At 31.8% G+C, this 17,357-nt stretch overlaps 1 protein-coding gene across 1 annotated transcript; it reads right to left on the bottom strand.

Annotated features, from left to right (window-relative positions):
* Positions 1-2,963: 2,963 nt before the first annotated feature.
* LOC132756675 (WSCD family member GA21586-like) lies at positions 2,964-9,540 on the bottom strand. The gene is made up of 3 exons (XM_060747807.1): positions 8,594-9,540; positions 5,012-5,248; positions 2,964-4,709 (listed from the first exon to the last, which is right to left on the bottom strand). The coding sequence occupies exons 1-3, from the start codon at positions 9,063-9,065 to the stop codon at positions 4,321-4,323; spliced, it is 1,098 nt and encodes a 365-aa protein (XP_060603790.1). The 5' UTR covers positions 9,066-9,540; the 3' UTR covers positions 2,964-4,320.
* Between the last annotated feature and the right edge of the window lie 7,817 nt (positions 9,541-17,357).

Raw genomic sequence — 17,357 nt, 5'->3', positions numbered from 1 at the left:
AAACAGGTAAATTAATTCTCAATTAACAGGCATTGAAAAAAAACAATATACATGCACACATTCTTTTGACAAAATTTACAATTACAATTATATTACCAGTATTATAATATATATTTTGTAACTGAAATGGGATGGGACGTTTATTGATAGTTCCATTATTTATACATGTATAGTTAAAACTTAACTTATACATTGTACGATTTCTATATTTTTGTACAAATAAAATAGTACATAATTCTACGGTGGCTGATTTGTGCCATGTTGTACTTTTGCTTTGGTAGGCGCAAGACGAAAACTCAAAAATACGACTAAGTAATTTGGTTGTATTTTTGCCCGACGCCCATAGCACTTTGTTGTTTTTCAATGTCTTCGTAAAAATAATGATATACATGAATATAACAAAAAATGATATTTTTAACTGGTCCGATACATCCCATAGAAGGGTTTAAAAGTGTCTACATGATTGATCCAAAGTGTCCAATGTATGGGCCGAAGTGTCCAAATATCCGGTTCGAGATGTCCCGAAAACTGTTCCGAAGTGTCCCAAAATCTGGTTTGATGTGTCTGGTATGAAATGTCTATTGTCTGAAATGTCCCATTACCAACTCAGCCACAATAAAATATAGTGAACTTATTCAAGAGTGCAAGGAAACAGCACCTACTCTATCACAAGTCTGTAGTGGGATTGATTCTGTTCTTAACCTGAATATTGACACCAGTGTCCCTCCATAATATAAATATGACATAAATAATATATTAAGTAAATCTGTCCCAAAGTTAGACATGTTATCACAACATACAGGCTTAGCCAACCTTAACAATATTCCCATTACTCTATAATAGAAAAAATATAAGCCACATCAGACTTGGTTTAAACTTATAATTTGGCTGTCAAATTAAGCCATTAAAGCTCCATTTACACTGTCCCGGTAATGGCCACGGTATTGCTACGGTGTCTTAAACCGTTGACCGGAGTGTTCCGTGGCGTTTTTCTGAAAAATCAAATTGCGTTTACACATCTCCGACAAAGCCCAGGCCATGTGCATTTCTGTTTTTAATACCCAATATAACACCGGCTATATATGGGTAAGTGCTGATGCTAACCCGGTGTATTCCTGGTTGATCCCTTGGAGACCCGTCTACACACGGTTTCATCACCGTCCAACCCGACCATCACTGACTTCACCACGGGTGATTGTCCGGGGTTTGATATCGGGGCAAAATGTAGAGCCATGGTGGTATATAGCTGAGACGTATTCTCTATACTCATGAACAAATTGTGGAGTTCAATATGGCAGGTATGTCACAGTATTAACTGTTCAATGATTAGGGAAGGGGATATTGAAGAAACCTTATAGCTCAGTTGATAGAGCTTCGGAATGGTATTCAACGTGTCCGTGCAAGCCTCCCAGGTTTGAGCCTCAGTCAGGCTGCACAGTTACTTTCGGGGACCAACATAGGGCCAAGACTGTTTAAACAGACATCTCACTATGTCAGTACATCAATTATTTAAGGAGATATTTCAATAAAGTGGGGGACTATGTTCATGTATAACGCGGATCGCATATTAAGAGAAAAATGTTTATGCGGTAAAGCTGCAGTATAGTATTTAAAGGGTTCTGGGTTCATACGGTAGTGCAGGTGAGGCATGATATTCTGAGGGACTTTGTTTTGAGTCTGAGTCAGGCTGCATATTTTTCTTACTCTGTGATTAATAAGTATTTCCAGCTAATTATTTGCTCGTCTGCATTTATTAACGAATATGTCTTACGTCAATATTGTGAACTATTTAATTATTGTCTAGTAATGTGATTTTATATTTTATAATACATTGTAGCAGTATTAAATTTGACAGCTTTTGAATAAGGGTGGATGGGGTTGAGTTTACATAGACTTGTGTGGACCTAGGCAGGTGCCCTCAATTAATTGCCTCCTCACCAGTGAGTTTTTTTAGGATAGCATGTAAGGATTAATCATTTAGATTATTATAATACCACAGGGGTATTTTCCTCCACTGGATGTAATCAGAAACTATATAGAGTTCTCCTCTGTAACATTTAAAACAACAATGTGAAATTTACTTGGAGTTTCATACTATCACCTATTCCACAGGGGACTGTGATGGTATAAAACGATGGTATAAAAGTCCTATTCACATTGTACCTATTCAAGGAGGAATCTCAATAAAGCAAGGATATATGTCATGGCTCCAAACTGTCCACTATTTAGGGAGGTGATGTGTAAGCAGCCTGATAGTTTAGTTAGTTGAGCTGCAGAATAGTTTCTGAGGGTCCGGGGTGCAAGTCTAGGTAAGGCAGCATAATTTTTAAACTTGTGACAGTAACATAAAAAGGAAGGTACTAGGCTTTTAATGTTGTTTAGTAATAATATAGCATATTAATACATATTAAGCGCATGTCAATAAATTTCAATTTTAAGTTATATGAAAAAATATTTTCTGTCGCGCTGTCTTGGAGTCCCACACTTGACTCCTCCGCATCTTGCACTAATGGAGGTGCATGAGGTTGACTGGTTTCCTTATTTTCCTCATTTTTTCCTCTCGATCACAGTTTCAGACCAAAAATAAAAGTGCATTCTTAATATTTATATATACTCATATATTGTAATGCCCTAGAAATTTTACCTCTTGTGATTTCACTGGATTTCAATATTGTTTATTTCTACTTTCACTTTCGTTTTGAGAAGCTTTTACTGGCGACAACACAGTAAATCATGCGGTGTCCTAATGAAACATACAGGACATCAACTTAAATCTACGTATTGTGCCAGCGATTAAATCCTTCCTGATTCTGGAAGCTTTTCCCTTAATGTTAAACATTTCTGAATTTAATTGTTAGCACTGTATATTTATGATAATTTGCAATGCATTTATCCATGTCGGCCATGTTGGACTATTACGTAGAGGTTACGTAGTGAATGCAAGGGATAGTTCTTTATCCTATTGCGCATAAAAAGGACACGTTTAATTATATTACTTTCGATATTAGCGCATGATAGCTTATATTCTGAAAAAAATCATTTGTTGAGGCTGTGACAAAAAATAATTTTGGTGCTAGGTTGAGTGCATTTCAGCTCTAACATAAACTCGTTTAAAATACATTTTTAGTTATCATTTAATCAAAATTAATCGCTAAACGATCTACATGTAGCTAAAGTTGTTAAAAATTTAATATGATTACGATATTTTAATGAAGGTTTAGAAACGTTTTCATTTTGCGTGCGTTTTAGCGTGCGTATATCGTTTAGCGTATTTCGTTTAGCGTATATCGTTTTGAGTGCATCTGCGTATTTCGTTTCGTATATCGTGCGTATAACGTTCGTTCGTTTGGCGTGTAACGTGCGTGCGTTTTTTCCAGAGCGTGCGTTTTGCGTGTAGACTGAAACGTTCACCCTACTGTACCATAGTCTTAATTGAAACTAATAATACAAGATTCAAGAGTTTTCAAGATCTCAAGATTTTTATTATACACAATAACTGTAAATATGACGTAAATAAATTTAACAAAAATAAATAAATAAAACAAATAGGCGAGGTTTATAGCATATAACTCACATATGTCATCTTACAATTTTCATTCTACAAGGAAAGAGAATTAACAACATTTACACTAAATGAAACGAGTTATTTCAAAAACAATTATCAAAATTTAGCACAATTTTCGAGTCAATATTTGGCGACGATAATAAAAAAAATCACATAATAAAGTTCAGGTTTCAAATTGTAATATATTTGGAATTCTATAAGAGTTTACATTCTAATAATAAATACAATTCGTCGCCCATGTTTTGACTTTGCTCTGTTTAAAGTTACCCATTACCAATTTCAAGTTTCTAACGGCATTTTATTATTTCAAGTTCTGAATTTGATAATTAATTTAAATATTTGTCAAGTTTCCAATTTCTTTTTCAGAATACAATAACATTTACAATAAAATGTATTTTTAGGCCTACCATTTATTTATGAAAAAGTCTGAAAACTTTTTTAAAACTGCTTGAACCAGCCTATTTATGCCATGATATTCATGACTTATCAAAATATCAGCTATTCTGCATTCTTACTCAATGCATCCATTGAAATTTGAGTTCTTATATTTATTTATTACCAAACAAAAATAAACTCAATATATTTCAGTTGTATTTTTTTCTTTGCAATTTGTAAAATTAGAATTGCCTAAATTGACATTTTCCTTACTTTAATTTCATTTAATACTTATTTAGAATCAGTTTCATCATATACAATTATATAGGAAGAATTTTCTTTAGGCTTGTAGCTTTAAGACAAAGACAACATAAAATGCATTAGAAACCTTGCAGTAAAATTTTTTCGGTGTGGCCACCTAGGTCAATATCTATATTATATGCATCTTTTAACATTTTTTCAGAATACCTTGCTGCTTCACGTAGTCGTAATAGCTTTTCTTTTGAATAAACGGCTCGTAGAAGCTCTACATGTTGCTTTTCGTTTGTCAAACGATGAAAATTTCCCTCCTGAAGTTTGACTGTACATTCGATATCTCTATCAGATATATTTAAATCGAAGAAGGACGCAAGTTTTTTCAGCTCACGTGACATGTTTGTTTGAAGTGTTTCATACTGAATAACGTGCACTGGTCCTTTAAATGCCTTTATTGTGCTTCTTGTCAGATTGACATACTTACGCAACCAGAGTTCGAACGATCTATTGCTTGCTGGAAGATCAACACCAATATTTTTGGAAATTTTATAGACATACATGTACATGTATATTTATAGTAATGTACATTTGTTTCTCCTTACTACTTTAATTGAAGCCGCATGCTAGTAAACATTTACTAGATCAGGGCAGTCTGATTTGTTACATATATGCTATAGTCAATATTGATATTAAAAGCGGATAAAAGCGCAACGTAAAAAAAAAAATCAAAATTCACAAATGAACCCATTTCGGAAATGCTAGTTAATAGAATATAAATGTGGATACATAATAGGCTTGTTTTGATATGTTATTTACCTTTAATCAAAACCTTTTCCGGTATATGACCCGTGTGTCCAGCCGTTTTAAAGTTTGCAAAAGAAAGAAGGGCATCATACGGATTTCTTAGAAGCAAAACTATCTTTGTGAACATATTAAAGTGCCGTGTTTCGTGTGTTTTAACAACAACGGTTTTGGTCATGTCATGTTGACATTCATGCGGAAAACCTCGCACTTTGAGACTTCCATCACAATAAACACTGGATGTTCCAATACCTGTAATGTAATTCCCTAAGTTTTGTATATTTGTTTTTCTTCTTCCCGTCTTTTTCCTCATGGAGATATTTTAAAGCTGTCTGTCTATATTTACGACAGCTATTTGAACTAGTTAAATGAACGATTTAGAATCTCATTTTAGTATTGAATAAAATTTAAAAATCGATTTAATCTCTTTCACATTACCTAAATAAATACAGTCAGTCAAATGCGCCATGTGACATTTATATTATGTTTATTCTGCTCAGTGTAAACATTATTACACTATCTTATCAATATAGATGTTTAAGCACTGAACTGGATGAACAAAAAAAAAGCAGCATAAGTTATCAAACTTTGAAAATTGATATTTTTAAGATCAATGAAAACAAAAGCAACACCATATATTGCATATAATTTATTTGGATGGATTCCATTTTATAGCGCAATGTTATATAGAACATGTTATAGCATGTTGTAGTGTTGCTAGCCAGTATAAAGCCAGTATAAAGTTTAATTTTTAACAAGAAATATCTTTAAAAAGATATTCGGCCGAGGTAAATGGCCTGATTTTGCTACCATATGCTATTTCGGAGTTTTTAATACACGAAGAAATGTTATCTCAGCGTATGTTCAATAATGACAGTAATCACGTATGCTGAGGGGTAGCTTTCAAGGCTTAAAGCATCAGAATTTTAGACATTTTTATCCCATTTCTTTCATATGTTATATATAGTTTTGAAGTTTATAACAACAAATTATTCAAATTAATTCACAGAATTGGTGATCAGAAGATAAGGGTGTTATAACAATAGATGTTGCATATCCTTTGTACATGTACAAGACCCATTATGCCACAGAAATGTTTTTATTTTTATGTCAAAAAGCTCTTCATATTTTGGTGTACTGTTAAAGTTTTATAAAGGCGACTCAATGGTCAATTGCCTGATTTTAGATAAGTTCAGTTAAAGTGACGACGTATTGTCTATGAAAGTCCAAGTACTGCTTTAATTACATTTTTTATGACATATAATTCTACATTTAGTCATATATTTTACGTGTGATTCCCATCGAACTTGCACTAAACCCACTGTTCTTACGTTATAAAACTCATGTTTGTCCTTTTTTAAGAGGTAGCATTTATTCGTTTCTGAGACATATTGTTCTTTAATATACATAAAAAGAAAACAGGGGAAATATCTACATTTAGATATTACATGCGCTAACTTAAGCTTGGAAACAATGCACCATATAGGATAGTTAATAACTAAATATCACCTTTGCCTTAAATAACTTAAAAAATGTAGTCATCTGCATATTATCTTTGTTTCATAATAAATGAAATATTAAAACGGAGATTTAAATGTATTGAACTTTTAAGTTGTCGCTATTCCAGCGATTGTAATAATAAATGTTGTTCGATTCATTCAGAGTCTCACAAAAAATCACTAATTTCAATTAGTAAATCGCAATACTTTTAGATGTACGAGGGGGCACATTTAGTAGTAGACGTTTCTTATAACGTTTTGTCAGGCAAAACTAATTTATAAAACAAATTCAACGGCAATTTTATATACAATCGTACATGAAATTTCAATTGCGTATAACAAAGGGTCTGTATTTGGCGGCAATTCCAACCGACAGGTCACATTTGTGTTTCCGGACGCCACCGACGTCACTGGACGATACTTCGATTTCTGAAGTTTCGTGCATCACTCATAACTTCTAAAAGTAGCGTCCGTTACATTCAGTACCTCTCTGATGTCGATAAATCCACATATTAAATATGTTCGTACCACTCTTTGTCAATATTTCCGCATCTGTCAACAATTATTTATTGTCTGTAACAATCCCCAGTAAGTTTCTTTCTTATAAAAAGATGTATGACGACATCTCTCTGAATCAAACACAATTATTTTCCTCCCGTAAAATACACAACTTTAAAAAATTGGCGGTCCCTTATATTACTCAAAGCCTGTTCTAATATAAATTTGCCGTATTTTACGGTACTAAACGTAAATAAGGTCTGATGGTGTGACTTTGTCTTCTACTAGAAGCAATAATTCATGTTTTCGAAATAGACTAAATAATATCATTGCCATTTAACGTTGATTGTCGAACTTTTTTATTTGTCAGCTCAAGGCCTTTTGTATTTATAACAAATTCGACTTAAAATGAGGCAACGAGTAGAGAAAACAGATTCTAACATTTAAGTTTATATTGAGTAAATTTCATTTAAAATAGTTTTCAACAATAAAATAACGAAGAAAATTTGTTTTTTGTTTTGTAAGATGTAATTTTATTTCATCTCGTGATCTTTAATAATATTCTCACTCGAGGTTACGACACTGGAGAATACTATTTGAAAAGCTCACTCGATGAAATAAATTTCATCTTTCACACTATCAAAAAAATATCCTCTATGACTTTGTTTGTTTTGCATATAAGATCGAAATATATTTCATAGAGTTGGCATCATATTCAACATTATAAAATATTATAGCTGGTGTTCAGAAGTGAATTATATTTCAATTTTACAAGCAAATCAAACAGGTTGTCTACTTATTTCATGCCCTTTTAGTGATTTTAAGACGTTTTTACTTTTTGGCCATAATATACCAGTGTAAATGAATAAAATAACTGTATTGAAAAAGTAAATAATAGATTTAAAATAAACAAGAAATTAAATAAGAATATCAAAATCTAAAAAACGGTAATTAAGGTACGTAACTTTATCTTTTTAAACCCTTTAAACATCCAGCGGTCTATTACAATTTCACTCGTTTCCCTGCAATACAAAAAATTATTTAGGTACAAATATAATTTTACCTTTTGTATCTTCAACTCCTTTGAATGAATATTATGTACGGTGTCAACACAAAGTCGGAAATTTCCGACAACTCCCTAACTGTCGACACACAGCGATCAAATTCAAACGCTTCTTTAATTGACGTTAGGTGTGTTTCATAAACGTGATCTTGTGTCGTCCTGAATACTGCCTCGTTGATGCTCTTACAGCGAAAATATTGATTATTTCAACGCCAACGTCGAAATGACGTAATTCTTTTAGGTAACGTCGTCATAACGTCATACATTATTTTTCCAGATTTTTAATGGGTTTATCTTATTACAAATATAGTAAGTTTACATGCTTAATAATCAGTTCGTTATTAAAATTTAGACTGGGGCGCCGGCGCCGTACCATGGCTATGAAAATGGCCGTCAGTCTTAAATGTTCGTACAATTTGAATGTTTATTGTTAACAACTGATATAATTTCAATTAAAATTGGTTTACAAATGAAAAAAAAATCAGGACATTAATCTCCGAATATATTGAACACCCCTCGTATATATAATACTTGTACCTGTCATTTGCTGTATAAGATGTCGGGTCCACGTATTTCCAGATCCTGGAAAGCTGACTAAACCTGTGATAGGCAAGTTTGTTTGAGACAATAATACTTCTTTCTTCGTGCAATTATCAGCTTCTGTTTTACTGTTTCCTATACGTGAAGTATTAAATTTTTGAAACTGTGCTCCATATTTAAACCCTTTACTCCCGTCATTTAATCTTATGTCAGTTAACTCTGACATGTTCGTCTCTCCTCTTAAAAAAATATTTGTCTTGTCTGAAATATTTTTTGTTTCCATTGATCTATCCGAACTTGATATATGTCTTTCTTTTGAAGGTTGTTGTAACGTAAGTTTGGACCGTACCGATTGATATGCATGGTTTTCGCCGTTCTCGACAATGTTTGTGTAAAACCTTATTGAAACACTTATTATAAGGAACAGAGCAATGTACAATTTGAAATTACGTGTCGCGTTTAAAAACATAATAACAGTTTAATCCCTTATGATTTTTTTAAGAATAAAAACACAATTCACAAAAACACAAAAATTCAATAAAGAAAATAAGTTCAACTCCGAGACAAAAAACGGAGGCAGTTTTATTAGAGGAACTGTCCGCGGCCCAATGGACAAGTACCATCCTACTATGTAAAACTGATAGAATATTCTTTTTACTCAGAGGTATACTCGAACTATTTATTTCATATTATATAAAATTCATACATATAATGAATTTTTTAACCAATATGCAAATGAATATTGGATTCCATAATTCCATATGCTTCTATCGCAATGTCTAGATGTAATATAGCACTTAAATAAGCATTTTCCATTAATATATTTATAGACAGGTTATTTTTTTAATTTGCAATAGCTTCTAAACCCTAGTAAAATATTATATTTTTATAAGTATCTAGAACTTGATCAATTCATGTTTTTGTTACTTTAATAGATGCATTTTCAATCTCATTTGAAGTGATTCTCTAGTTGAGGATATTGTTATCTTTTGTAAAACAATAAGTTCAATTATATCAGTGACACATGTGCTTCGGTCAGGTCTATGGTTTATCTTCTGAAAGTAACAATACAATTATCTATTTCCGGTTAGCATATGCCTTCTTGCTTATTTTAGCTCACCAGAGCCGAAGGCTCAGGGTTAGCTATTAGTATCAAAGGGGGATACTCCGGCGTCCGTCGTCCGTCGTCATGCGTCAACAATCGTCTTCTTCTCTGAAACCGCTGGACAGATTTACTTCAAATTTGGTCTGTAGCATCCTTGTGACAGTCACACTTGAATTTGCTCATGGCATTTCAATTGACCCCTTTTAGGGGTCAACAGAGCTAAAAATAGAAAAACCTTTAAACATCTTCTTCTACAGAACTAATAGATGGATGATCACCAAACTTTGTCTGTAGCATTCTTGGGTAGTCTTTTATCAAGTTTGCTCATAGTTATTTGATTGGCCCCTTTTAGGGGTCTCTAGGGCTAAAAATAGAAAAAAAACTTTAGACATCTTTTTCTACAGAACTAATGGATGGATGATCACCAAACTTTGTCTGTATCATTCTTGGGTAGTCTTTTATCAAATTTGCTCATATCAATTTGATTGGCCCCTTTTAAGGGCTGCTCAAGCTAAAAATAGAAATTACTTTAAACATCTATATCTAGAGAACTAATTGATGAATGATCACCAAACTTTGTCTGTAGCATTCTTATGTACTCTTTTATAAAATTTGCTCATATAAATTTGATTGGCCCCTTTTAGGGGTCTCTAGACCGAAAAATAGAAAATCATTAAGACATCTTCTTCTACAGAACCAATTGATGGATGATCACCAAACTTTTTCTGTAGCATTCTTAGGTAGTATTTTAACAAATTTGCTCATATTAATTTGATAGGCCCCATTTAGGGGTCAAGGGAGCTAAAATGATATAAACCTTTAGACAGCTTTTTCTACAGATCTTATTGATGGATGATCACCAAACTTTGTTATTAGCATTCTTATAGTAATCTCTTATCAAAATTGCTCATATTTATTTGATTGGCCCCTTTTAGGGACTGCTAAAGCTAAGATACCCCAGACCATGGCATTTCTTAAAATTATAGTTTAATGAAAGGGAAACAACTCATGCTGGATGTGAATCAATCTCCACACAGTAATCTCCCCTTAATTCTTCGGCGTAGATCTCTGCCACCAAGGTCCCGATATATCAAAATTTCTGATATACTATATTTTTTCAAAAATTGTTTTATCTACTGCCTTTATCTATCAGATAAGTTTTCTCTCATTTATTTAACAATGTTTATGAATAAACAAATACATAATATTATTATTTAGAAATAATTTTAAAAATTATGAGATTATTTTCTACCGAGACGATATTTTGATATTTTATATTTTTTAGCTTTTGAATTTATTTTTCGTTATTTTCTATTCTTTCGATAATTGTTTGATAAAATATATCGAACGTAGTCACTAAAAGTTAAAAATAAAACAGAAAGAGAAAAATAACGATAGATTTTCTTTGTAACGGTCGATATTTACATTTAGATTTCGACGTTACGTCATGTGACTTTCATCATCATGTGACGTCTTTGAAGGCAGTGATTACAATTCTGCCAAGGGAGGTAATCACTGTGAGGAGTTTGGATGTGAATGACCTGCTGTTATTTGAGGTAATGACCTTTTATGAAATAACTTAAGCACATTATACAAGATATATAAGAACTTAGTATCAAGCTTTATTTGGTTTCATTCATATTCACTTAATTACATCACTTCATGCAGTGTTTTCTCTAGAGAGCGTTTTCTGTGTTTTTGACACAGTACTTTTGCATTTGATGCGGTAATAATATAGCCGTGTGTTTTCCGTGACGCATATTTTTGCGAGCGTCGTAGTATATATTTTTTATAAATAGCATGAATTTCATCAGCTGATGGGTCACATGGTTTATCTTAGATGCTTTAGTGATTATTACATGTTAAAAGCGCACAGGCGCTTCAGATTGTGACGTCATTATCCGGGTAAATTCACAAATGTCTGCTTCGAAAAAAAAGCAGCCGAGATTGACTTCATTTTTCAATAAAGACAATGTTAACGTTGATGGAGCGACAGAATCTACCGTAAACAACTCTGCGCCTATACCAAATGAGGTTTCCCAACCAAATCAATCGGCGAATGCTGAAACAACTGAGAAATCCAAGCAAAATGATAATGCTCCGAAGCGATTTTTTCGTAACTTCGTAAGGAATTTTTGGTTATTAAAATGACTTGCACAGTTTGTATTACTGAAATAAACAAATCATTCACATCGGGATGCACAAACTTTAGAGTTTTTTAGTACCGTATGGTACTGGTTACGGGAGTTGACGGAAAATCGGAACTAGTGTGTTACGCTTGACAGACGCTACCAAAGCTCCATAATTTTACCGATTGGGCACATATTTGCCCTCAAATAAAAAGTTTGTTGTCCCATACTGTAAACACCTTACATATTTTGCATGCGACATTTAGTGTATTCATTTACAAAAGTTATCAAGAAAAAATGTTCCATCAAAATTAACCCTGCTGTAGCGGTCATTTATAAGGTCTAGTATTTCATGACATTTATGGACTGTCCGTAAATTTATAGATAGTCTGGGACATTATCTTATATCCCAGGGATAGTCTAGAAATTTAAAGATTTTTCAATCCATAAATTTACAAATCTATCTTCAATGTGAAATTTGCTGTTTTTAATTTTACACTTAAATCCGCAGCTTCTGACTAGTTTTTTTTATTGATTGTGTATATTTACAAAGGTAATGTGGTGAGTTTCATCTTTGTATGATGATTTTGAAATATTTAATAAAAGTGAAAATTGAAAGTCATATTGTTTTGAATCTCACCATACTGTTACATTTAATCATATAGTATGTAACCTTATTAATTTTAACCTGTGGTTTTGAATTTTAATGCAGCTTCTACTATTTTCTTACTTAATGTCTGTAAATTTACAGATACAAAAATCTGTAAAATTATGGCTCGTTCAAAAATTTACAGACTGCCCGTAAATATAATGAAATCCTAGACCTGTTTATTCTGCATTATTTTATTCTACATAGTCTCATGGGAACACACTTGCAACACAGATATTTCTAACAAAGCCTCCAAAATATTAGGGCAAAATATTTCAAAAATTTAAATTAGAAGGGCAAGTAAAAGTTGAGCTGGACTGGTCTTTCAGCAAGTTCTTTGAAAAATAACACTGAAAAACAGTTGTTTCTGGTGAGCGACCCAGGGCCATCATGACCCTCTTGTTTAATATTTAATGAATCTCCAATAATCGCTTGGTTGTTGTATATTCATATTTCTTAGTTCATCATCGTTGTCTTTATTGAACCTGTTTATAAATTTATGTATTGTTGACATATATATTTAACTAGCATTGCTGTATGCAACTTATTATTTTCTGGGGGATAAGTATTGTTCTTTTGTATTGCTTCGTTATATACCTTGTTTGCTGACATGCATCCACATCCGAACCAATGTTTATTTCCTTGTATGTTGTACTATAATATTTACTATTTTGTGGGAAAACTTTTATCTGCTTTTAATTTTATCAGCAATGTTATCAATTTTCATTTGGTCAGGTTGGATCTGATCATACTTAGATATTCTAAAATTGTTGATCACAATCAATTACATTTGCATTATATAACTATTGACAAACGTTACATATACGATTTTCTTTTACAACATTATTATGTCTTCCTAATGCAATATTCAGCCGTTAATTTAAAAGGCGAAACTGTGACATAGCAATTCTATATTTTAACAGAATATGCATAGTCAAATATGTTTCAACAGTTAGTAGGCTTTTAAAATTATTATAATGATCACATTTTCAAGAGGTTTCAAGAGCTTCTTGTCAGTCTAGTAAACAATAGCTAACATATCTATGTTTAAATATTCTAATAAAAGCATTGACATCGTCAACATTTAAACTAATCTATATGAAACTGAATCCATATTCGTACAAAAGTGTTCTAATCTGGCTTCCTTGCAGTATTTAGAGATTTTAACATGTGATAACATTGCTTTGGATGTCTATGTGATGGCATGGTTAACAAATTACACCAGTATCGAACACAAATTTAAATAATATGGCAACCTACAAGAATAACCAAGAACCAAACATGTATTGTAATTCTACAAACTTATAGAATACTTTTACGAACTTTATCATGAATATATTCTATCTACACATTCGTAGCCCCAAATTTGCGATACACAACAAAGTATTGGTTTGACCATTGAATCAAAAATCTTAAATGTATAAGAACAATAAAACCAAAAAATCTCTGATAGGTCTTTTTGGCAAGAAGATCTTTTTGCGCCTGAGATAATAACTTAAAATGAGCGGTTGAGTCTGACAAACTTGATGTAAGTAAGATACCCATGTACTTAAACTCATAGGTTAACACGATACGACCAGTGCTTATATCGACAAATATGACCAACATTTCGTAAAACTGTATTTGAGTCTAGTTCATATTTTTTCCACCCAAGTATCACAACAAAAGTTGTCAAAAATATAAATTTGCTGTTGAACTTAATTGCAGTTTCGGCACACCCTGCTACATCATCTGCAAACATCAATTAGAAAATATCCGGAATGTCCTTAGTGATAATAATACCACTACCAAAATGTTCACGTAAAGGACAAGACAACTCATCTATATACAGATAAAATTGTTTAACTTGTTTTTTTCCTTGGTATGTGCTAAGAGTTATTGAGTTTGACATATGCCCAAAAATTCTTATAGGGAGACTTGGGTGTATCCATAAATTTCCCGTAGAGTCCCGTGTTCTTTAAAGAAACAAATTTTCTACATTGTATTATGATTTTTTTTTTCAAAATATTTGTGATAATCAACGTAGATACAATAAAAAAGACCAAACATTTTAGATAGATAATTTTGAACCATTGTGTGTAAACAGAAAATGTTATCAACAGCTGAATTACCCTTCTGGCAGGGTGACAATGACGAAAAAACTTAATATCTAGAGATGTCCTGTTCATTTTCCCATGTTTTTCGTGCAGTTCACATATACAAAATTTAAATAGTTTTATTGTGTCTTCAATAACAGGTAACAAACTTCTTATATAAGAAAAAAAAACGCTGAGTGTTTTCATTTTACAGTAATTTTGAGAACAATGTGTATTTCTGAGTGGGTGGGGTAAAAAAAACAAATTTGTCTTTATCACAAATTAATTGTAAGTATTTGTATATAAAGCAACTTTATTAAACATTTTTTATAAGCTGTATTATTCTTAACAAGTTTTGTAATAGGAAAGAAATGTAAACATTATGAAGAGACAATTGTTTAGATTATAGAAAACACCTATATCTTTATTTAATTTATTTGCACTTTCTAATTGTCTTCCTTTTCAATGACTTTTTACATAAACAGGACACTTGTGTAATTTTTGTATATCCTACCAGTAAACATACAACTTTATCAAACAGATTGTAGCATTTCTTATGATGTTTCCTACAGTGATTGTCCAAATTACCATGTGTGGTCTCAACCCGGTACGGAATTAGACCCAAACCGTTGTAGTCTAGAAAGTAGTTCTTTAAAATTTTGAAGTGGCCCAATTTAAGTCATCTCTAGTTAGATTGGTCATAATTAAAATGTATTTATTGCATGTGTGTAGTTTTTGTGTGTTATATGATGAGTTTAAATGTTGTTTTTTGTGTATTCTCCAGGAACTCATTTGTTGGCGGAAGGATTAACGATGCACCACCCACCAGCAGTCAGGAGTATTTAAAGTGGTGAATTTAAACTGTGTTACAACAGAATGAAGATTTCTGAAAAAAGTAGATGGCTAACCTATTATATTTTGGGCCTCATTTGACTTAGATAGTGTTGATGTTTAAAGTTGAAGACAGTATATAATTCATCCAGAACAGTGGAATCCAGAATTAAGCCTCAAATGTGACTGATTTACTATAGAACAAAGAATACGAAAATTCACCAGGCCGACACCGTGTATGTGAGTGGATGGGGAATAATGTAATTACTGTTTACAATGTTGTAAATTTAAAGGATTTAAAATGAAATAAATGAATAACAAGCTGATATCATTATTTTTTGCGTCTTTAAATCAAATATATTTCAGAAGTTTATGTTTACTGTAAGTAACATGGATACAATAGGAAAGCATAGCCTAAATATGATGGAGTATAACACATACATGTATAGTTTAATTGTAACAATTAAATTTAATTCCGCTTTCCATATTGAATAAACTAATACCTAAATTAATATTTCAAAAATCCAAGGCAATTCACTTTCAATGTAGAAAAAAACACTTCTTCAACTTGGTCAACTAATATTAAACAAAAATGAAAATAAGTTGAAATATTAATTAATGAATTAATACTAATGCTCATTATACTTTAATTTCGGTATATTTAAGTATCTTGTCTTGTAACACATAAATAAATGATTATTGTTTTCTCAGAAGAAAAAGGAATGTTACAAAAATAAACGCAACATTCATATAATGATTTTTTTTCTAGTAGACTACTAAATTTATATTTTGAATTTATTATCAAGTTTTAAAAATCTCATACTTTCAATAACTAAATGTAAGGTATAACACGACTATATGCAAAGGTTCAAGACGCGTCTTCAAAATTATCATGAAAAATTGACAATTTCTCAAATTAGATTCTGCTTATTATATTCAAATAGTTTCAGCCATTTCTGTACTCATGACATCGATGTTGACCATCAAAGCCTGTTTTCGAATATGGCATTGCTACGTATCCTTTGCAACTGTTATGAGAAACCCTAACCCTACTGGCTAACAAAATAATTTAAATTTTATACTTCTAGACAAAAAAGGGAACTTCCAATATTCTTGATTACAGATGCAATAAAGTTAAGTTTTACATGTAATTGCAATATGGCTTCATTACTCAACTAAACAATTGCCATTTATAAGTAGTTACGCCGAATCTGTGCAACAGACTGGTCTTTACAAATAACAAGTAAGTAAAACATACACAATGTATTACACCTTAAATTGAAAGAAATGAATCACTGTATAAGGCTGCTAAGGCATGATACACGTATTTATTGAACCCCACAGATAAATATTCCCTGGAAAGTGTTAAAAATGACAACCCGATATTTTTATATTGAAGACTAATTCTCAAAGTTAATAATTGGTGTAATTTTTAGTTCAATATTGCTTTCAATATTAGGTAACTGAGACATTGCCGATCTACTGGCATCATATATGACTTTAGGCACTTTTTAGAAAGTTGCATGTGCTGTATATGTACATAGTTCATAAATATGGCATAACCTAATAGAAAGTGGCTAAAACACATGATGTCTGCTTATTATTAAATTATATACTATGAGAAGCTTAAAAAAATAATATAAACAACAGTAATCTAATACATGTATCTGTTTTACTATTATCATAATTGATTGTCGAATTCAGTACGGTAGCCAGGTTGTTTTTGTCATGCCGATGATCTTGAAATGTGTCCTGATGTTTCTAAATTAAGTTCAAAATTTATTGTCTGCTTATTCATTTTATAAAATGTCTTAATTATAAGATATGTTTGTCTGTTTAATTAATGTGCTGCTCGTTACGGCCTTATATTGCAAATATTATTAGGCGTTACTTATGCATAATTCCCGAGCTACTTTCACATTCCTGCATATTATGTAACAAATAAGTAAAACTCTCACTACACATATAGACG

Source organism: Ruditapes philippinarum, unplaced genomic scaffold (assembly GCF_026571515.1).
Source record: "Ruditapes philippinarum isolate M1 unplaced genomic scaffold, ASM2657151v2 ctg1400_1_1_1_1, whole genome shotgun sequence".
NCBI lineage: Eukaryota > Metazoa > Mollusca > Bivalvia > Venerida > Veneridae > Ruditapes > Ruditapes philippinarum.
The sequence above is the reverse complement of the archived record's forward strand: the minus strand, read 5'-3'. Positions and strand labels throughout refer to the sequence as shown.